We start from the raw sequence: 24,489 nt of genomic DNA, 5'->3' as shown, positions 1-24,489 counted from the left end.
CGGACAACTCTGAGGTTCCGGTCTGCCTAGCCAGCACTACATCTTGGTGCTTTTTTACACGTGAGTGGTTCTGAACTACAATTTTAAAATCTGATATAATATACGGAATTATGCTATGTGGCGCCTTCTCTATTTCCTTATAGATTAACCTGTTGTGGATGGCCTTATACATCGAGGAGAGCTGCCTTACACCTCTATAACTTTAAAGGAATATTTTGGACTTTATTTGGACATGTTTTATTCTTTTGTCTATCTGGACATTCTGTATCACAGTTTGTATGCTATAAGCTAAGTTGTACTTGTATGTTTTTGCACAAGTAATATTACTCCTGGGAATATATGTATTGTGAACCTTGAAATCACATATAATCTTGCTAGTATTATTATATTTAGATATCGCCCCTATTTTATATAATATTGTGTTATCCTCTTTAGGACATACACATATATATATATATATATATATATATATATATATATATGCTATGTTTAAAATGCTGGTGCACGGTGCATACTTAACCCCTTAATGACCAAGGACGTACGCCACACGTCCTCAAAAAAAATACAGTTAATGACCGAGGACGTGTGGCGTACGTCCTTGGTCTGGAAAGCAGCTGGAAGCGATCCTGCTCGCTTCCAGCTGCTTTCCGGTTATTGCAGTGATGCCTCGATATCGAGGCATCCTGCAATAACCCCCCTTGGCCATCCGATGCAGAGAGAGCCACTCTGTGGCCCTCTCTGCACCGGACATCGGTGGCCGGTATCGTTGGTGGGTGGGAGCAAGTCTGGGAGGCGGGTGGGCGGCCATCGATGTGCCGAGTGGAGGGAAGGGGGGCGGGATCGGGGGCGGAACAGTCGGGTGCGCGCACGGGAGCGCACGCGTGCACAAAGGGCGGAGGGCGGGCGCGTGCACGGGGCGGGAGCGGGAGGGAACCGCTACACTGCAGAAAAATAAAGCTGTAAAAAGCAACAAAAAAAAGTTTTGAAAGTTCTAAATAAACAGCTAAGGGATCGGGAAGGGGTGGGGGGTTGGTCTTGTGGGGGGGGAAGCTACACTACAGAAAAGGGAATTTTTTTTTAAAAAAAGGCACATTTTTTACTAAACTGGGTACTGGCAGACAGCTGCCAGTACCCAAGATGGCGCCCATTAAGGCAGAGGGGGAGGGTTAGAGAGCTGTTTAGTGGGGGATCAGTGAGGTTGGGGGCTAAGGGGGGATCCTACACAGCAGCATATGTAAATATGCTAAAAAACACACAAAAAAAGCCCAAATATAGCTTTTATTTTAGTACTGGCAGAGTTTCTGCCAGTACTTAAGATGGCGGGGACAATTGTGGGGTGGGGGAGGGAAGTGAGCTGTTTGGGAGGGATCAGGGGGTCTCATGTTTCAGGTGGGAGGCTGAGCTCTACACTAAAGCTAAAATTAACCCTGCAAGCTCCCTACAAGCTACATAATTAACCCCTTCACTGCTAGTCATAATACACGTGTGAAATGCAGCAGCATTTGGCGGCCTTCTAATTACCAAAAAGCAACGCCAAAGCCATATATGTCTGCTATTTCTGAACAAAGGGGATCCCAGAGAAGCATTTACAACCATTTGTGCCATAATTGTACAAGCTGTTTGTAAATGATTTCAGTGAGAAACCTAAAATTGTGAAAACATTTTTTTTCATTTGATCGCATTTGGCGGTGAAATGGTGGCATGAAATATACCAAAATTGGCCTAGATCAATACTTGGGGTTGTCTACTACACTACACTAAAGCTAAAATTATACCTAAAAGCTCCCTACATGCTCCCTAATTAACCCCTTCACTGCTGGGCATAATACATGTGTAGTGCGCAGTGGCATTTAGCAGCCTTCTAATTACTAAAAAGCAACGCCAAAGCCATATATGTCTGCTATTTCTGAACAAAGGGGATCCCAGAGAAGAATTTACAACCATTTAAGCCATAATTGCAAAAGCTGTTTGTAAATAATTTCAGTGAGAAACCAAAAGTTTGTGAAAAAATTTGTAAAAAAGTGAACGATTTTTTGTATTTAATCGTATTTGGCGGTGAAATGGTGGCATGAAATATACCAAAATGGGCCTAGATGAATACTTTGGGATGTCTACTAAAAAAAATATATACATGTCAATGGATATTCAGAGATTCCTGAAAGATATTAGTGTTCTAATGTAACTAGCGCTAATTTTGAAAAATAATGGTTTGGAAATAGCAAAGTGCTACTTGTATTTAGTGCCCTATAACTTGCAAAAAAAGCAAAGAACATGTAAACATTGGGTATTTCTAAACTCAGGACAAAATTTAGAAACTATTTAGCATGGGTGTTTATTGGTGGTTGTAGATGTGTAACAGATATTGGGGGTCAAAGTTAGAAAAAGTGTGTTTTTTTCAATTGTTTCCTCATATTTTATAATTTTTTTATAGTAAATTATAAGATATGATGAAAATAATGGTATCTTTAGAAAGTCCATTTAATGGCGAGAAAAACGGTATATAATATGTGTGGGTACAGTAAATGAGTAAGAGGAAAATGACAGCTAAATACAAACACCGCAGAAATGTAAAAATAGCCTTGGTCCCAAACGGACAGAAAATGGAAAAGTGCTGTAGTCATTAAGGGGTTAAATACACTTTTGAAATAGCTACACATGTATATGACAAACATGTTTCTATTGAAAATTGAAATGCAACCATGGGGTTTCCACTTTTGGCTGGAATGTCCCTTTAAGGGATGCATAAATCAAATTTCAAATCATTTTTGCAATACACTTTCATTGAAAAAAAAAGCTTCTGAGAGCAGTCCTACATTCAACATTTTTATGCAGTGGTACTGCAAGCACATACAAGTGTATCAGTATCTGCTAAGGGGAGATGTGCAAAAGAAAAGTCACATTACATATGATGGGCCCGATCCGATATGCAGCGTCGCCCGCAAATGCCGGCGACGCTGAATTTTGCGCTGGTTTGGTATCCTATATATGGCGTAACCTAGAAGTTACGCTCGTATATTTCTGCCGTCGCCCGTAGTTTTTTGGGCCATAGGCAGGTATACCAAACCAGCGCAGTTTGGTATCCAATATACAGCGTAAGGACTTACGTGGCGAAAATGGAGAAATCTTACTTTCACCTCGCCACAAAAAGCAGCCGTAGTAAGCCTTACGCTGTCTATTGGAGCCCCGTAACTCCCTAAACTAGCTACAAAATAAACCTAACACCTAACGCATGCGCAATGTCTATCTAGCTGTCAACCGCGATCTGCTAAATAAAACCTAACACCTAACGCATGCGCAATGTCTATCTAGCTGTCAACCGCGATCTGCTAAATAAAACCTAACACCTAACGCATGCGCAATGTCTATCTACCTGTCAACCGCGATCCCCCGTCACAATCCCTAATAAAGTTATTAACCCCTAAACCGCCACTCCCGGACCCCGCCGCCACCTACAATAAAAGTATAACCCCCTAATGTGAGCTCCTACCCCGCCGCCAACTACATTAAACTACCCCCTAAAGTGAGCCCCTTACACCGCTGCCATCTATTTTAAAATTATTAACCCCTAATTTAATCCCCCTACACCGCCACCAGCTATATTAAATTAATTAACCCCTAATTTAATCCCCCTACACCGCCGCCAGCTATATTAAATTAATGAACCCCTAATCTAATCCCCCTACCCCGCCGCCACCTATATTAAATTATTTAACCCCTAAAATACTAAACTATCCCTACCACTAAACCTAAGTCTAACCCTACAAATAGCCCTGAAAAGGGCTTTTTGCGTGACATTACCCCAAAGTAAACTGCTCTATTGCCAGCCCTTAAAAGGGCTTTTTGCAAGGCATGCCCCAAAGAATGCTTTTGGTGGGGCTTTGTTACAAAGTAAACAGCTCTTTTGCCTACAATCTAAATCCCCCTACACCGCCGCCACCTATAATAAATGTATTAACCCCTAATCTAATCCCCCTACACCGCCGCCACCTATATTAAACACATTAACCCCTAATCTAATCCCCCTACTATTAATTAATTTAATATAGGTGGCGGCGGGGTAGGGGGATTAGATTAGGGGCTAAATAATTTAATATAGGTGGCGGCAGGGTAAGGGGATTAGATTAGGGGTTAATAATTTTAAAATAGATGGCGGCGGGGTAGGGGCTCACTTTAGGGGGTAGGTAAGGTAGATGGCGGCGGGGTAGGGGCTCACATTAGGGGGTTATAGATTTAATATAGCTGGCGGCGGGGTCCGGGTGCGGCGGTTTAGGGGTTAATAACTTTATTAGGTGGCGGTGGGGTCTGGGAGCGGCTGTTTAGGGGTTAATACATTTTTTTTATTGTTAGGATAGTGAGGGGGGATAGCAGATAGAGGGTTAGATGTGTCGGGCTATGTTAGGGAGGCGTGTTAGACAGCACGGGAGATTTAATAATTTAGTCAGGTTTTGTAGGCACCGGCAGTTTCTAAAAGGTGCCGTAAGTCACTGGCGACTCCAGAAATTTGTACTTACGCAGATTTCTGGACATCGCTGGTTTGTGAGACTTATGGCACTTTAGCATCTGACGGCGCCGTATATGGGATAGCTCGAGTTGCGAGCTGAAACTGCGGGCGGCGGGGGTTCCCTCGCTTGCGCCGCAAACTACGCTTAATTTTTTGCAAATTAAAGTGTATTGCAGAAATCCTTGTAGTCAAATTTGAAAATGCTCTGCTTGCCATTTAAAATGTGGCCTTTTTAGTTGTAAGTGAAATGAACTTTAGTGTATTCTCAGTAGCAAAATGTGCATTTTGGCACTTATTGGAATTTTCTGGTTGATGTTAGCAAATATACTGATCACAGCCAACAGGCAAATTTCTTTTGCTATTTAATTACAAGTGGCACGCTATTTACAGCTTTCACTCTAAATATATGCATATTTTACAGTACCTATAATAATAATATTTTTTCAATATTTTATATGTAATATTTACATAACGTGCCTTGATAACTCATTCTTCATGTGTGCTAACCCGACACCACTTTAGACCTAAAGTGTGAAATCCGAAGCGCGTTACGTAATAGCGCTGTGGAATCTGTTAGCGATGTGTAATCTGTTGGCGTTCTACAAATACCTGATAATAATAATAATACATTTAACATTCCTTCTTCATATAGAATTTTTTTTAATTTTTATTATTAAATATATATTTCTATATATATCTGATAATATTAATGTAAAATATGTATCTAAACCTATCTATTGGAATATATATATATATATGTAAATATTTATTTAAAATAAAATAATTTTCCTGTAGTTAAAAAACATTATAACAAGGTCTTCAGTTGCGCTATATTTGATTGTGTTTGAGCAGGGGCGGAACTACAGAGGGTGCAGAGGTCAATAAAAAACGTTGACCTGCCACTGCCTGCACTGATATCATGTGAGTGTGACATGATGCTTCACTAGTGTCTCTGACTACAGGGGTTAGTCTTTCTGTTTTACCCATTGGTGTTTATGTGTGTGTGTATGTATGTATGTGACTGTGTGTGTATTTATGCATGTATGTGTGTGTGTGTGTGTGTGTGTATGTATGTGTGTGACTGTGTGTGTATTTATGCATGTATGTGTGTGTGTGTGTGTGTGTATGTGACTGTGTGTGTATTTATGCATGTATGTATGTGTGTATGTATGTGTGTGACTGTGTGTGTATTTATGCATGTATGTGTGTATGTGTGTGTATGTATGTGTGTGACTGTGTGTGTATTTATGCATGTATGTGTGTGTATATGTATGTATGTATGTGACTGTGTGTGTATTTATGCATGTATGTGTGTGTGTGTGTGTATGTTTGTGGAACCAGCAAATTACAGACCTTGTTACTACAGCATGGGGGGCGGGGGGTAAACAGTGTCACTATACAGTACCACTATACACAGTACGGGGGGGCTGGACTATGTCACAGACTACTGTGGTCACTTTATAAAGTACTGGGTAGGGTCAGGCCAGCCATCTCACCGGCAGATTACAGACTGTGTAGCTGACTCACTATATACAGTACTGGTGGGTTAAACAGTGTCACTATATACAGTACTGGTGGGTTAAACAGTGTCACTATATACAGTACTGGTGGGTTAACCAGTGTCACTATATACAGTAATAGGGGGTCAGACCATCTCAAAGAACTGTGGGTACATTTTACAGACATGTAATCTGATTCACATTTATGTATCAAATTCACATTTTTTTTGGGTTAGGGTTGGCCCTTCTTAGATTCTTGCACTTGGGCCCTGTGGTTTCTAGTTGCGCCTCTGTGCTCAAGCAAACGCATATACTTTCAACTTGTAATATCGCTTGCACACTATCATTAGCGTGCCATTTCTAATCTAACTCTGTGTGTGTGGGGGGCTAATATGAATTATGTGACATTTGAATCAAAAGGTGAGTTTATATCAGTTCCTTAACATTGAACTCCATTCATTTAAAAGGACAGTCAAGTCAAAATTAAAATTTCACAATTCACAATTTTAAAACAATTTTCCATTTCACATTCATTATCTAAATGTGCACAATCTTTTATATTTACACTTTTTGAAGTACCAGCTCGTACTGAGCATGTACAAGATTCACAGGATATATGCATTTTGTGACTGGCTGATGGCTGTCACATGATGTATCAGTAATGAAAATATATCTAACTTTGACATTTGCCAGAAAAACATCTACTACTCCATTTAAAATTCAAACTAAGTGATTTTGCATTCTCTCTTTATTATGCATTTATTGATTATGCTATTCTACTGTGCTTAGTGGTCCTTTAAATTGACGAAAAGATGGATTCCTGTTAATATAACGGAGTAGCCCTATACGCAATAAAAAAAATGATCTGTCGTGAAATAAATATTGAGAGGTTTATTGTTGCATAGCGTACTGCCAGAAACGACACTTTAATTACTTGGCATTACATTTTAGAGCCATTATTACAATTTGTGCCATTCACTGCTAACGATTTCCTTTGTATTTGCATCAATTACAGTCATCTTCACAAGGATTAATATACTCTGTATTCAGGAAATCAGGATCAATTTTTATTATCCATGCAGGTTCAATCGCACATAAAATAGAATGCTTGCTGTTTATCATGGCATCCAATTATGTTATAGCGAGAAGTCTATTGGATTAAATAATATTTTCTTACATAAGATAAATATCACATGATGGTCTTATTAAATAAAATTGATTTATGAAAAAATGATCGGTTAATTACAAGTCATTCAGTCTCATAAGATAATATGGTAGAAAGTGATACTAAAGTTATGTGGAACGTCACACACAGTTGACAGCAGTGCATATAATAGAGGAACAGAAATTGAAGTATTTGAAAGGGAACTATTTAAATGTAAAAATATTTTTTTCTTAGAAAGGATAAATTACAGCTTTTTATTTTTAATTTACCATAAAGTGCAACTGGGCCTAAAAAGGACATAAATGTGAAAATTTAACTTTCCTGGTTCCGATACATTGGTTGAAAAACTTTCAGTTCACTGCCCCTTTGGTTCTATAAATTCACCATTGGCGCCCTCTAATGTAACCCATAAAAATAATATTCAGACCAGCACTGCACAACCTCTAATAAAGATAATGGGGCCTATTTATCATGATGTGAGCGGACGTGATCCGATATTGCGGATCATGTCCGCTGCACATCGATAAATGCCGACAGCATACGCTCTTGGCTTTTATCATTGCACCAGCTGTTCTGGTGAATTGCTGGTGCAATGCCGCCCCCTGCAGATTTGCGGCCAAGCGGCTGCTAGCAGGGAGTATCAATCAACCCGATCATATTTGATCTGGTTGATTTCCGGCGATGTCTGTCCGCCGCCTCAGAGCAGGCGGTCAGGATATGGAGCAGCGGTCTTTAAGCCTTAAGGCTCGCCAGAAACACGGGGCATCAATCTCCGTTCGGAGCTTGATAATTCGGCCACAATGACACAATACAAACTAAAGGGTTAACAATTAAACATATTCAAAAAAATGTTAACGTTATTATCTTTATCTTCTGATACCATCAAGTTTTTGCATGAGTGCTAACCCAATGTGCTAAAAAAAATATTGTGAATGTGGTAACGTTTCCCCCCCCATAGAATTTAAAGGAGTGTGAAAAGTGGGGGGGGAAAACTAACACTACTCGTGCGCTAACCCGATCGCGTGTAACCAAGTGTGCTGAAATTTGAATATTTTACATTCCAATGTTCCAAAAAGAAATAAAATAAAAATAAAACCATGGGGTCAATTTATGTAGGTGCGAGCGGACATGATCTGATATAGCGGATCATGTCCGCTGCACATCAATAAATGCTGACAGCATACGCTGTCGGCATTTATCATTGCACCAGCAGTTCTTGTGAACTGCTGGTGCAATACCGCCCCCTGCAGGCCGCTAGTAGGGGGTGTCAATCAACCTGATCGTATTCGATCGGGCTGATTGCTGTCCGCCACCTCAAAGGTGGCCTACGAGTTAAGGAGCAGCGGTCTTAGGACCGCTGCTTCTTAACTTCTGCTTAACTTTCTTAACTTCTGCTTTAGGCAGACCTGAAGTGGAGAGGGTCGGAAGCAGCATCCACTGCTTCATAAATCAACCCCCATGAGAACAAAGTAAATTTGATAATTGAAGTAAATTGGAAAGTTTTAAAACATGGCATGCTCTGTCTGAATCATTCAAGAAAAAAAATGGGTTTTATGTTCCCTTAATACTAATCCTCAGCAACAATTAGTAGCAGTTTTTTTTTCCCGCCTGTTCTGCAACCCCAAGATACTACAAGCCCACACGTAGCTGTACAAGCTAGTTTGTATCTGTTTTTAAGATCCTTGATTTACCTTTAAATTATGTTGGCATTTAGAAATATGTGGGGTATAAAGTCAAACAGTTTTTCTTTTGCGTTAGGTTAAACAGTGAATAAAATTATTACTGCAACAGCTGTTTAATTAATACAGTTGCAAATTAGAGCACTTAGGTCATCAAAACAAAGCAGGATAATAAGTTGTATGATACTATAATGTCATCTGCTTCAAAGAAAAGTTTCCTGGGAACCATTCCAAACTCGTAGAGGGACTTCAGTAGATCAGGATGTAAATTCATCCCTGCCTCAACACATAAGCATATCGCACTGGCATGGGCGTCTGCAGACATTTTTCTAAAGGGTGGCAAAAAATAAATAATCTAAGCATAATAATATCAGTGGCAACATGTGAAGCAAATAGGATTGCTTGTCATACTCATGAGCTGCACATAAACATTGTAGCTCATTGGTGTCAAAAGAGTGACTAAAGTGAGTGTGTATGCTTAGATATAAGGAAGGGCTTTCTATATACTGTGTATATATATATATATATATATATATATATATATATATATATTTAAATATATACACACACACACAAATACATACACACACAACACATAGAAAGTATAGAACACTCTTGCAAGCACACAACTAATTTAAAAGAAAAGTGGAAAAGTTATTTTTCACATTTTGGCCAAATAGTGATAGCCCAGGACCACATTGAGACCTCTTCCTCACTGGCTCCCTAATATACAGCCACACAATGCATGCCTTTAACCAAACTAAAATACAAAAGGGTGACACAAGCTTTTTGTAATGCCTAGACACATACAAAAAATGGAAATGAATTGCACTCTCAAACCAGATTGGGTTCACATCCCATGCCACTGCAAAACTCACAGCCCTGGGTACTCACCAGCACTGACAGACAGCTGCACAGCTATCAGTGACTCATGCAGTCTACTTAAGTCAAGCCTGGCTGCAAAGCCCATAGAGAGAATTACATAACACATATGTTAAAGGGATATTCCAGCCAAAATTGAAAACCACATGGGTGCATTTCTGCATTGAACAGAAGCAATTTTGTAATATACATGTATTAGCAAAAATGTTACTAATAAAAACTATAGCTATTTAAAAAGTGTATTTAAGTATGCACCGTGCACCAGCTTTTTAAACACAGCACTTGCTCAGAGAGTCTAAGGTGCTGGCACCATCTGGTAATTACTCAATTTGTTAATTTCTGACATGATACAGGAACCATTGATGCTCTGAGCAGCTGCATTATTTAAAATGTGGGTTCAGTGACAATATCTGGCTATGCTTCACATGCACGTGCAGATTTTTTTTCAACACAAACATAGTGATAACTTTTACTAGAAGCATTTTTGCTAATACATTTATATTGCAAATATCTTTCTATTCAAAGCTATAATTAATCTATGTGCATTTACATTTTGACTGGAATGTCCCTTTAACACTACACACAGAAAGTCTGGCACTCTCTTACAAGCAACCAGCTAGATTAAAAGCAGAACAGTATGTTTTAATCTAGCTGTGTGATTGCAAAAGTGCGCTTGACTTTTTCCCTGGAGCAAAATTCTAGAGGGGGCAAGTGCCCCCCCTTGCCCACTCTCCAGACGCTCATGTGCACTGGCATACTTACAGATTGCAAACATGCAAATATAGTCCAGCCTCTGTTTAAAATTAACTTTCTTCTTTCATTACAGGGTCCATACGAAAAAAACAGCTTCAACATTTCGGGCCTACTATAGGCCCTTAGTCATGTACATACATGACTAAGGACCTACAGTAGGTCTGAAACATTGTAGCTGTTCCTATGGACCCTGCAATGAAAACATAAAGGTCATTTTAAACAGAGGCTGGAATCTATTTGTATGTTTGCTACTTGGAGGAGATTTGACAGTCTGATTTCATGCCCAGTATTGTGATTGTTTAAAAATACCTACAGATTGCACCAGCAGGGCCATAGCACATCCAATTTGAAAAAAAAAGAAGTTCTTTACTAATTTTTTTCTATCATCACATGTATTTTTTTTTGGCAATGCACTACTGGGAAAGTAATTGTTTAAAATTGCTCTTTATGAATTATGAAAGAAAAATGTTGTGTTTCATGTCTCTTTGACTGTGCTAAAAAAAAAAGGCTTACAGTCTATGAAAATCCCTTGTGTTTGAAGTCATTAAGCCTCCAGAAGTACATTAACAGTGATTCCAGAAGACATCTGGATTTTCTAAAAGTCAGCTATGAAAACATTAGAACATTTGTAACAGGCAATTTTACTGATCAATATGGAAACAAAAAGTAATCAGCCAATGGGAAAGGACAACATCATCCCAAAACTTTATTGCGAAAGATACAAAAATGTCGGATGTAGCACGTGTATTAAAAGTTGATAGTAAATGGGATTGCTTGAGTCCAATAAAAAAAGTATCATTGCTCAATGCAATACTCTTGTTATTTTGTTATCTAAATTACTGGACTAACACGGCTATTCCAACGTGTGTGTGTGTATATATATATATATATATATATATATAGGTATAGCTCTATATTGTACCAAAATACCATCGGATATATGTAGAAAAATGTATTTATGAATAAATAGAACATACTCTTCTAAGTGAAGAACATTGGAATGTGAAATGTTCATATTTTCATGGCAGGTTAGCGCACTTGAGAAAAAGCGATCAGGTTTGTGCACTAGTAGGGTTTTGTAGGGTTTCTCCCACTTTTTTTGCTCTATTGATGTGGGGGAATAGGCTAACGCCATTGCAATATTCTAAGTGTGACATTTTGGGCGCAGCGGGTTAGCGTTCAAGCTTTAACTTTTTACTTTTAACTTGTAATATGCGAGCTATCCAATGCTTACTTCTAGCACAGTTAGCGTGTGAGCGGGAGCACTAAATAGTGCTCCACTCGGAATCTTGCCCTTTGTTGGCAAATTTGCCATTGTTTTATTTTTCAATGGAATGACTTGCCCCGAAAAGCATCTGGAGTATATTTTATCTTATTTTCACTATGGCACTGATCAAGCAATCACTGTGTATGATTTTGCAGGATGAAGATCAGAAGCATGAAGGATACACTCCAGCCTCTCGGAAAAAAATTGCAAAATCCACTATAAAATTAAAATAAATGAAGTAGATTTCAAGTTTTTTTCACTATGCATAAGTAAACATTTTATAATATTTTTCTTTATAATTCGATACAGTAATCAAATAAAGTATAAGCATTATTTGTGATTAGGTTTATTTTACACATTCATAGTTGAGGTTTGTGGATTTTTTCCCTTTTTTTAGATTACTAGAAAACAAAACTTTTTTCTTTTAGAGGAAGTCAATATGCTGAGTAGCCTTATACTGAGTCATTGTGACATCTAAGGGAAGTCACACTGCATGGGGTGAAGAAAAAAGGCACCAAGATTCTGCTATATCTGGCACTTGTGTCTTCTTGTTTCTATTTAGCAATTTAATTGATTTTAGTAGGTCACACTTTCAGATATTCTAGGATTCCATTATTGTGCAATTTTCTAGCATGTGCAGTAACTTTTTTTCTCTTGATTTTTTAAAGGGCATTAAACTCTAGTAATTCAGTTATGCATATAAAAGAACAACAATCATACCTGCGAAAAAACATTTTTGAATGAAAAAATGTTAATTAAAACGTTTAATTGAATATTGAAGCAAAGGAGGAAAACAGGCTTCTTTACAAATGATCTTCACAGATAAATTAATAATTTGCTGAAAAAGATGTCTTCCGCAGCAGTATCTGTGGACACATACAAACGTCCACAAGTATAAGATGAAGAAATAGTTTTACTATGTAAAGCGCACTCATTTGTATACATTGTAAAATAATTCTTGTAGCTGCAACAAAAATAGTTTAAAGGGACATTCTAGTCAAAATTAAGCTTTCATGATTCAGATAGGGCATGCAATTTTAAACAACTTTCTAATTTACTTTTATCATCAAACTTGCTTTGTTCTCTTGGCATTCTTTGTTGAGAGCTAAACCTATGTAGGCTCAAGCCCTTGAAGACCGCCTCTTATCTCAGTACATGTTGACAGTTTATACAGCTAGACAACGCTAGTTTGTGTATGCCATAAATTTAACATTGTGCTCTCTCCTATGATTGGCTAAAATGCAAGTCTTTCAAAAGAAGTGAGATAAGGGGGCAGCCTACTGAGGCTTAGATCATAGAGGTAAAAAGTATATTAATATAACTGTGTTGGTTATGCAAAACTGGGGAGTGGGTAATAAAGGGATTATCTATCTTTTTAAACAATAAGAATTTTCAAGTCAACTGTCCCTTTAATGTTATTTTAATTCTGAGGTTTGTTTCAAAATGAGTAATATATTTCAATGGCTGATAATGTTTTTCTACATTTAGGTCTCAGCCGCACATATTCTGTGAGACACAGATATTCCAGTGGCCCTCACTTATTCACATTTATTAATCTAGTTGCATATCCATCACTAAATTCACAAGTCTTACTCTAACCCCAATGTTAAGATTGCATTAATAAAATTATATATTTATAAGTATGTAAGAAGTACACGGTGAATGGCGCTGAGAAACAAGAAGGTATCTAATTTACATATGGTCTCATTTTGGGGGTTTTTGTCTTTTGTCTTGCAGTCCCTTCAGTCTATGGATTTGTGGTGAAGGGAGTGGAACATCAGCCTGTTACATTGCCCTGTACTTATAAAGTTAGCAGTCCTGGGGATATCACCACCATGTGTTGGGGACGGGATAGCTGCCCCAATTCAAAATGCAATGACCCTCTCATCTGGACTGATGGGCATAAAGTGACCTGGAGGAAATCTGCAAGTTACGACTTAAGGGGTAACCTTGCAAACGGGGATGTATCGCTAACAATTCAGAAAGCGAGCATGCAAGATCAAGGGACATACTGTTGTCGTGTAGAACACCATGGATGGTTCAACGATATGAAACTAAACATGCAGCTGAAGGTGGACAAAGGTAATAACAAAATATATGGTGTTGTTTGTATACAGATATGAGAATATAACTAAATAAATCTTACACACACATATATGTGTGTGTGTGTATATATAAATATATATATGTCTGTAAATATATATATATGTCTGTAAATATATATATATGTCTGTAAATATATATATATGTCTGTAAATATATATATATGTCTGTAAATATATATATATGTCTGTAAATATATATATATATGTCTGTAAATATATATATATGTCTGTAAATATATATATATGTCTGTAAATATATATATATATGTCTGTAAATATATATATATGTCTGTAAATATATATATATGTCTGTAAATATATATATATACAATAAAGTGACAAGAATATAAGACCTTTGGAGTGCTTCATGTTGTTGGTTATATATATATATAAATAAGGCCTAAAAATGTCAAATCCTAAGTAGCCAGGAGAAAATGTTACTTGCCACTTCTAATCCCACCCACATTATACCCACTACTCCCCCCCCTTTGCATATGTTAAGCCATTGTAAAACATTTTGTAATATTGTGTTTATTTTACACCATAACAAATGAAATAATGCTGCACACAGTAATAAACTTACAAAAATAAGTTAATAGCAATTAGAAACATCAACTAGATGTTGTGGGGAAGACAACAGCTGAAAAGAAAAAGGAAGGGAATGCAGAGAGTGCTGACAGTCATGAAAGTTCATAGCAGACCTGGAGATTTTTTTTTAATAATTCTCATCTCTTCCTTCTCGCTCTTAACTGTCTTTCTGGACTCCTTCCTCTCTTCAATCTCTCTTTTACCCTCTCCCTTCTCTATCAGGCCATATCTTCTCCCTACACTCTCTGCTCTTTTTTCCCCTCTCTTCACAATTTTTTTCTCCATTGTTTCCTAACTCTACCTTCTTCTTCACTTTTGCATCTCCTCTGTAATCTGTCTCTCTCTGCCCCGTTTACTCTCTCAGAACAGTCTAAGCACTAATGGGGTCCCTAAGGCCCTAGAGGAATAACAAATCCTTGCACTTTCATGGCTATATAATATCCCTTTAGATAATAGTTTTAGCACATAGCCCAAAAGGCGTGTTTGTCAGTGTTGTAATAGGAATGTACATTCTGCAAATGCAATGTGCCAACTTTGCTTCTTACAACATGCCCCATTCTTCAACATTCACAATTAAATTTCACTCACCACCATTAATCGTCAATTGCTAGTGGGCTTGTGGAAATTTTGAGCCCTATATATATATATATATATATATATATATATATATATATATATATATATATGTCTGTAAATATATATATATGTATAAAGTCCAACAGGCCAACACTCTCGATCCATTAAGATATCAGCCCAGGGTGCTTCCAAACAAGTAGATAAGCAATAAAGACACGGATGCACTCACCGTCACTATTTAATGTAACATTTCAGGGTTTTACCCCCTTTGTCAGACACCTTAAAACAAGCAACAAACATGTACTCACCCCCGCTGTGCCTTAAGACCCCTGTGCAAATGACTGACGCCGAGCCGCGACTCCAATCCACCACTCCCCATGTGGTGACATCATCGGGTAGCCTCGATAATCTGTACATCCAAGCAATAAAAACAATAATTATTTTTGTTTTTATTTCTTAGATGTAAAGATTATAGAGGCCGGCTGTCGGGTCTCTACCTGATGATGTCACCACATGGAAAGTGGCGAATTGGAGTCACGGCTCGGCGTCGGCCATTTGCACAGGGGTCTTAAGGCACAATGGGCGTGAGTACATCTTTGTTGCTTGTTTTAAGGTGTCTGACAAAGGGGGTAAAACCCTGAAAACTTACAATAAAGGGACAATCAAGTCTTTTCCAATTTACTTTTATCACCAATTTTGCTTTGTTCTCTTGATATTCTTAGTCAAATTCTAAACCTAGGCAGGCTCATATGCTAATATCTTAGACCTTGAAGGCCGCCTCTAATCTGAATGCATTTTGACAGTTTTTCACCACTAGAGGGCATTAGTTCATGTATGTCATATAGATAACATTGAGCTTGCGCACATGAAGCTACCTAGGAGTCAGCACTGATTGGCTAAAATGCAAGTCTGTCAAAAGAACTGAAAAAGGGGGCAGTTTGCAGAGGCTTAGGTACAAGGTAATCACAGAGGAAAAAAGGTGTATTAATGTAACAGTGTTGGTTATGCAAAACTGGGGAATGGACAATAAAGGGATTATCTATCTTTTTAAACAACAAGAATTCTGGTGTTGACTGTCCCTTTAAATAGTCCTGGAGAGTGCATCCATGTCTTTATTGCTTTTATATATATATATATATATATATATATATATATATATATATATATATAAGTATTTGCCCATTTGCGGGTTTGTGATAATTAACCAGCCATTACAAGAGGCTGGTTATTGATACCGTCAGCTTGCGGTAACAAGCGCTCCGAAAATTATCGGATGATCAGATCTCTGGTTAATTTTCTAAAAGTGTCTAAAAATGCCCTCAAAATAGAGGGCATTATAGTTTTTATTTAAAAAAAGGTAGCATTTAAAAAACAAACAAACACACTACTAGGCAGTTTTGGGGCTTTAAAGTTGGTGGGAGTGGGGTGTAAGAAAAAAACGGCACTAAAAAATGCCTTTACATTGCGGTCTATGGGAACTGTGTGTTCCCAGTAAATATATATGTATATGTTTATATATATTTATGTGTTAATATGTGTATATACACAAATTAAAACACATAAATATATATGTATATAGTCATATACATATTTATCTACTAACTGCTGCCCATTGCTACGCTACTTATCTCTTCGCTGCACGAGGTTCTGATGCTGTCTGTGATGGCATCAGAACGAGGCTCCCATAGAAGCCTATGAATGCGCGCTTCCCAGAAATGTGAACGCGAGCTCGCGTTCGCATTGCTGTAAACTTAGTGTGTGCTGGTATTACAAAGTGGAGCGCAAATATCGCTTTAGCAAATTGTAATCTGGCACAATATGTTAGATAACAGGATATACATTTATATAGAAGAGAGAGTGGTGTACAGACATACACCCAAACCCAAAGGGGGCGCTTCCTATTCACTATAAACAAAACCAATAGTAAAAACCATAGGCCAACTGAACATAAAAATCCAAATGATCCAAAAAGAGCCAGCTCTCTGTCGAAGGACGGTCAAATCCTGGCAGATACAGATAACATCAAACGAGTAACCCAAAATAATAAATATGGTGTTAAAAAAGGGGTGTAAATATAGAATATAAAATATAAAAACATTGTAAAAAGCCCACCCTCCCCACCTCTCTATTTTGAATAAAATAAGGAAAATAAAAAATGTAACCCCTAAAAAAAATTACTTATATTAACTTCATCACCGTCCTCTTTTGCTCAGCTGTTTTTTTAAATACCCTGTCATGGGCTCGCTGTCTAATCACAGCACATCTGATTGCACTGTTAAGTAAAGCTGTACCCAGCACAGGAACTGTACCCAGCACAGGAGTGTGCTACATAAAACATTCTGTTTGTGGAATCGAACGTAAACAGTAAATTAAGCCTCATCTTTTCTTAACTCTGTCCTATCAGTTCGCACAACTGTTCGGCCAAAGACCACGAGTTTCACAACAACAACAACAAAACCTCCACCAGTAAGGACAACGACAACCGATCCAACCACATTTCATATAGACATTCAGACAGACTCAACAGAATATGTCAACACAGGTAACAGAACAGTCTATTTTGTACCTACTTATATTGTGGGAATGCAAGAATGGAAATACACATTTAGGTACTACATTTGTATTTTATGTTACCACCTTATATAATTCAGTAGCTTTAAATACAATTTGCTAATTTATTAAACTGAGGTTTGGTGGTTGCTTGGCCCACATTAGTAAAGGTGAGAACTTTCTCAAAATTTGGAGAGATTCAACAAGGTTTACTGCTGTTCAGTAAGTTGCTTATCTACATGCCCATGGGTGCATATTTATCTGTTCTTCTGAGCATCCATTCATTTTTTATAACTCTGTTGTAATGAGGCAGTGTGCTAATCAGAAGCCGCCCCTCCTGGCCTACTGAAACTAAGCAGAGCACTCTCCTGACTCCCCACATCTGTGGGATATTGAAGATGTGTCGAGCAGAACAGTAGCATTTGTGAGATCTGTCTTTAAAGGGACATTCCAGCCAAAGTTGGAATCCACATGGATGAATTTTAGTTTTATATACAATCATTTTTGTAATATATATGTATTAGCAAAAATTCTTCTTATACAAGCTATAGCTTGGAAGCATATGCAAAAGTGTATTTGAATATGCACCATGCAGCATTTTAAACACAGCACTTGCTCAGAGAGCCTAAGGTGCTTGTACCATCTGGTAATGAATCATCTTCTTTATTGCTAAAGGGATAGAACCCCACTGGTACTCTGAGCAGCTGCAATATTTAAAATGGTGGTGCACTGTTAAAATCTAGCTATGCTTCAAATGCACGTGCAGAGAAAAATGCTAACGCTAAAACAGTGATAACTTTTACTAGAAGCATTTTTGCTAATACATTTATATTGTAAACTAGTCCTAAAGCCCGTGTACACAGGCCAATTTTCGCAGTACAGCAGTCCCACCCCTTGCTCTCAATCTATCCCCCTCTCTTCTGCCCTCTTTCTCCCCCTCTCTTTTGCTCTCTCTCTCTCCCGTCTCTTGTCCTCCCTCTTTTGCGCTCTCTCTTCCCCTCTCTTTGCGCTCTGTTCCTCTCTTTTGCTCTCTCTCTTCCTCTCTTTTGCTCTCTCTATCCCCTCTCTTTTGCTCTCCCTCTCTTTTGCTCTCACTATCCCCCCTCTTTTGCTCGCTCTCCCCCTCTCTTTTGCTGTCTCTCTCCCCCTTTCTTTTGCTCTCTCCCCCTCTCTTTTGCTTGCTCTCGCCCTCTCTTTTGCTCTCTCTATCCCCCCTCTTTTGCTCTCTCTCCCCCTCTCTTTTGCTGTCTCTCTCCCAATTTCTTTTGCTCTCTCCCCCTCTCTTTTGCTTGCTCTCGCCCTCTCTTTTGCTCTCTCTATCCCTCCTCTTTTGCTTTCTCCCCCCCCCTCTTTTGCTCTCTCTCCCCCTCTCTTTTGCTCTCTATCTCCCCCCTCCCTTTTGCTCTCTCTCTCCCCCTCCCTTTTGCTCTCTCTCTCCCCCCTCCCTTTTGCTCTCTCTCTCCCCCTCCCTTTTGCTCTCTCTCTCCCCCCTCCCTTTTGCTCTCTCTCACCCCCTCCCTTTTGCTCTCTCTCTCTCCCTCCTCCTTTTTGCTCTCTCTATCCCCCTCTCTTTTGCTCTCTCTCTCCCCTCTCTTTTGCTCTCTCTCTCTCTCCCCCTCTCTTTTGCTCTCTCTCTCTCCATCTCTTTTGCTCTCTCTCTCCTTCTCTTTTGCTCTCCCCCCCTCCCTTTTACTCTCTCTCCCCCCTCTCTTGTGCTCTCTCTCCCCCCTCTCTTATGCTCTCTCTCTCCCCTCTCTTATGCTCTCTCTCTCTCTTCCCTCTTTTACGCTCTCCACCCTCTCTTTTGCTCTCTCTCTCCACTTTCTCCCCCTCTCTTTTGCTGTCTCTCTCCCTCTCTTTTGCTCTCTCTATCTCCCCTCTTTTGATCTCCCTCTCCCTCTCTTTTGCTGTCTCTCTCCCTCTCCTTTGCAGTCTCTCTCCCTCTCATTTGCTCTCTCTATCTCCCCTCTTTTGATCTCTCTCTCCCCTTTCTTTTGCTCTCCCTCCCCCTCTCTTTTGCTGTCTCTCTCCCTCTCTTTTGCTGTCTGTATCTCCCCTCTTTTGATCTCTCTCTCCCCTTTCGTTTGCTCTCCCCTCCCCTTTCTTTTGCTCTCCCCCCTCTCTTTTGTTAATCCCTCTGTTTTGCTGTCTGTATCTCCCCTCTTTTGATCTCTCTCTCCCGTTTCTTTTGCTCTACCTCCCCCTCTCTTTTGCTCTCTCTATTTTTCCTCTTTTGATCTCTCTCTCCCCTTTCTTTTGCTCTCCCTCCCCCTCTCTTTTGCTGTCTCTCTCCCTCTCTTGATCTCCCCTCTTGATCTCTCTCTCCCCTTTCTTTTGCTCTCCCTACCCCCTCTCTTTTGCTGTCTCTATCCCCCCTCTTTTGAGCTCTCCCACGGCCTCGCCTGGCCCTGCCCGGCCCTGCCCACTGCTCGAAGTCCGGCCCCCCCCATGTCCCTGCCCGGCCCCGCCCATGTTACACCCAGCCACGTCCCACCCAGCCACGCCCATGTCACGCCCAGCGGCCGTCATGCTACTCACTCTGAGTCTGCAGAGTAGAAGGCAAGGTGTGTTTGTCCTCACGCGCAGTCTCTACTGCGCATGACAGCTTCGGACAAACACACTTGGCCTTTTATAGTATAGGATATGTTTCTATTCCAATATGTAATTCATCTATGTGCATTTAAATTTTTACTGAAATTTTCCTTTAATATCACACTGTAGCTTGAGCAAAGACAGGGGAGGTTGGTATTGCTTCTGATTGGCTGTACGGCCTCGAGAGTAAAAATGTCTAATGCAGATGGGTTTCCAGGGAACTTTTGTCTCAGTTTACAGCCCCTTTTGCTGTTCCCTAATTAGACAAAAGGTTTTTACCTTTGGGACTGTTATTCTCTTGACAATTCCCAACATAGCAGATTTCTGTATTTTTTTGTTTCTTGTTTTTTCTTAACCAGTACATATTGCAACATCAGATGCTGTGAGTGCTGTAATGTTCCCTACTGAAAATGCACCTGACGCAGCGTCTACCTCCTTCACATCATTTGTACAAACTGATCCCACCGCACTGATAGATAACCAAGAGACAAACAACAGCTATAGCTCAGGTAATGAACTAGGAAATAACGACCCTCGATATCTCAGACATATTTTCATTGTTTCTTCTATAAACCTCACCTTTTCCTCTCACAAGTGAAAATGGCAATTTACAACTTTTATTTTGACAAGTTTTATTAACTAAAGGGTCAATCACAATCCTTAAAGGGACATTCCGGTCAAAATTTAAATGCACATAGATGAATCACATCTTTGAATAGAAAAATATTTCTAGTAAAAGTTATAACTGTTTTAGTGTTAACATTTTTCTCTGCACGTGCATATGAAGCATAGCTAGGTATTCTCTGTGCACCAGCATTTTAAATAGTGCAGCTGCTCAGAGTGCCAGTGGGGCTTTATATCATGTCAGCAATTAACACATTTAGTCATTACCAGATGGTACAAGCACCTTAGGCTCTCTGGGTAAGTGCTGTGTTTAAAATGCTGGTGCACGGTGCATACTTAAATACACTTTTAAAACAGCTATAGCTCTCACTAGAAGCATTTTTGCTCATATACATATATATATATATATATATATATATATATATATATTACAAAAATCCTTCTATTTAAAACTGAAATGTATCTATGTGGATTCCAATTTTGGCTGGAATGTCCATTTCAGAAAAGCTTATCAGGTGGTTATCAACAGAAAAGCACCATTAACGAGTATGGGGATTTTTGTAGATAAATCACTTGATATATTTTTCTAATGGATTGTAATCGATTCCTAAATGTCTGTGGGAGAGATCAGTAATGCATACAGAACAATATACTCAAAATTAAAGGGACATTCCAGTCAAAATGTAAATGCACATATATGAATTATATCTTTGAATAGAAACATATATATGTATTAGCAAAAATGATTCAAATAAAAGTTATCACTGATTTAGTGTTAGCATTTTTCTCTACATGTGCATGTGAAGCTAGATATTGTCAGTGCACTAGCATTTTAAATACTGCATCAGCTTAGAGCACTAGTGGGGCTTGTATCATGTCAGCAATTAACAAATTCAGTCATTACCACATGGTATAAACACCTTAGGCTCTCTGAGCAAGTGCTGTGTATAACATGCTTGTGCACAGTGCATACTTAAATACACAGTTGAAACTGTTATTTTGCTAATAGATGTACAGTATATTACAGAAATGCTTCTACTAAAAACTGAAATACATCCACGTGAATTCCAATTTTCACTGGAATGTACCTTTAAATTACCCATAAAGGCTCAATTACAAGTAAATCACAATAATATGTTTCGTCGTATAACGGTATCCTTTGAAAAATCTGTTATACGTCAAAACATGTTAGGGACTATCTCCAAGATTACAAGTTTTGCATTACGGTGCGGTACGGCTATACTGCTGAAAAATTGACCATTGCACATGGATTGGCAGGTCTCCCGTATTACAAGTTGTGGCGGTTTAGCTATACCGCAAGCATTTTAGCCTGTAACGCAACTCCCCAATCCGCACTCAAAAAATGACTTTTGAGTGCGGGATTTCCATAGCGCCGTATTACAGGTTGTGTGGTCCGGCTAAAGTGCTTCCATTATAGCCTATACCGCCGTTATCCATTCCGCGATCTGAGACCAGTAGTTATGGATTTTGCAAAACAGAAATGTTTCACAAAACTCATAACTAAAATGTTACAAAGTACACTAACACCCATAAACTTTATTAACCCTTAAACCACCGGCTGCCCACATCGCAAATACTATTATTAATCTATTAACGCCTAATCTGTCGCCACCCCACATCGCCAACACTATATAAAGCGATTAACCCCTAAACTGCCGACCCCCACATCACTACTAATAAACTAAACCTATGAACCCCTAAACTGCCACCCCCCACGTTGTTACTAATAAACAAAACCTATTAACTCCTAAACCGCCACCCCCCATGTCGCTACTAATAAACTAAACCTATCAACCGCTAAACCGCTGGCCCCCCACATCGCAAATCACTAAATTAAACTATTAACCCCTAAACCTAACACCCCCCTAACTTTAAATTTAATTTGCAATATAACTATCTGAAAATAAATAAAAACTTACCTATGAAATAAAAAAAAAACTAAGATTAAATTATAAATAAACCTAACATAACTATTTTAAGAAAAGAAAATAAACTACAAATAAAAAAACATGAATTACAAGATTAAAAAAACAACACTACGAAAAAAATAAAATAAAATCTAACATTACCAAAAAATAAAGAAGCTAAAATTACGGAAAATAAAAAAACACTAAGATTACAAAGAGTAATAAAATAAATTATCCAAAATAATACAAATTACACCTAATCTAATAGCCCTATAAAAACAAAAAAATACTCCAAAATAAAAACACCCCCTAACCTAACAATAAACTACCAATAGCCCTTAAAAGAGCCTTTTGTAGGGCATTGCCCTAAGCTAAACAGCTCATATACCTTAAAAAATTACAAAGTCCCCCCTAAAAGTAAAACCCACCACCCAACCAATCCCCCAAAATAAAAAACCTAACTCTAAAAAATTCTAAAATACCTATTGCCCCTAAAGGGACATTTGTATGGGCATTGCCCTTAAAAGGGCATTCAGCTCTTTTACAATCCATTAAAATAAAAAAACCCTATTCTAAAAAAAAAACCCCACCAAAACCCCCCCCCCCCCCTAAATCTAACCCCCCTGAAGTCCAGTGGAGAAGGTCTTCTTCCAGGCGGCGACATCTTCATCCAGCGCAGGGACCTCTTCTATCTTCATTCAGGGCAAAGGCGGCGCGGAGCGGAGGTGACCACAGAACAGGACTGGCGATCACGGAGCTATCCAGCGTGGAGAATCCTCTTTATTCGATCGATGCCGCACACTGAAGCTTGAATGCAAGCTACCCCTTTATAAAATTCAAATCAGCCAATAGGATGAGAGCTACTGAAATCCTATTGGCTGTTCAAATCAGCCAATAGGATTTCAGTAGCTCTCATCCTATTGGCTGATTTGAATTTTTCAGCCAATAGGAATGCAAGGTATCCCAAATATAAAACGGGAACCTTGCATTCACGCTTTAGTGTGCGGTATCGATTGCATGGAGAGGATCCTCCACGCTGGATGGCTCCGTGGTCGCCAGTCCTGTTCCGCGGTCACCTCCGCTCCACGCCGCCTTCGCCCTGGATGAAGATAGAAGAGGTCCCCGCATTGGATGAAGATGTCGCCGCATGGAAGAAGACTTTCTCCGTCGGACTTCAGGAATGGTGAGTACCTATTTGAGGGTTAGACTAAGGTTTTTTTTTTTTTTTGGGGGTTTTATTTTAGAATAGGGCTTTTTTATTTTAATGGGCTGTAAAAGAGCTGAATGCCCTTTTAAGGACAATGCCCATACAAGTGCCCCTTTAGGGGCAATGGGTATCTTAGGATTTTTTAGAGTAAGGTTTTTTATTTTGGGGGGTTGGTTGGGTGGGGTATTTTACTTTTAGGGGGGACTTTTAATTTTTTAAGGTAAAAGAGCTGTTTAACTTAGGGAAATGCCGTACAAAAAGGCCATTTTAAAGGTTATTGGTAGTTTTATTTTGGGGTGGCTTTTTTGTTTTTATAGGGCTATTAGATTAGGTTTAATTTTTATTATTTTGGATAATTTTGTTTATTATTTTTTGTAATCTTAGTGTTTTGTTATTTTCCGTAATTTTAGCATTTTTATTTTTTGGTAATGTTAGATTTTTTTATTTTTTTTGTAGTGTTAGGTTTTTTTAAATTTGTAATTTAGGTTTTTTAACTTTTTCGTAGTGTTAGGTTTTATAATCTTGTAATTTAGGTTTTATCATTTGCAGTTTATTTTCTTAAAATAGTTATGT

At 38.7% G+C, this 24,489-nt stretch overlaps 1 protein-coding gene across 4 annotated transcripts in view; it reads left to right on the top strand.

The window, feature by feature from the left end:
• LOC128664053 (hepatitis A virus cellular receptor 1 homolog) overlaps positions 1-24,489 on the top strand; it is an 81,372-nt gene that overhangs the window by 22,272 nt on the left and 34,611 nt on the right. For 3 of the 4 annotated variants that reach the window (XM_053718721.1, XM_053718722.1, XM_053718723.1), the window contains 3 exons: positions 13,484-13,828; positions 17,420-17,557; positions 20,517-20,666. In XM_053718721.1, coding sequence (XP_053574696.1) covers positions 13,484-13,828; positions 17,420-17,557; positions 20,517-20,666 — 633 coding nt within the window. The remainder of the gene's footprint in view (positions 1-13,483; positions 13,829-17,419; positions 17,558-20,516; positions 20,667-24,489) is intronic. The other variant, XM_053718724.1, reaches the window with a different exon arrangement.

The sequence above is a fragment of the Bombina bombina genome, chromosome 6 (assembly GCF_027579735.1).
Source record: "Bombina bombina isolate aBomBom1 chromosome 6, aBomBom1.pri, whole genome shotgun sequence".
Classification (NCBI taxonomy): Eukaryota; Metazoa; Chordata; class Amphibia; order Anura; family Bombinatoridae; genus Bombina; species Bombina bombina.
The sequence above is the reverse complement of the archived record's forward strand: the minus strand, read 5'-3'. Positions and strand labels throughout refer to the sequence as shown.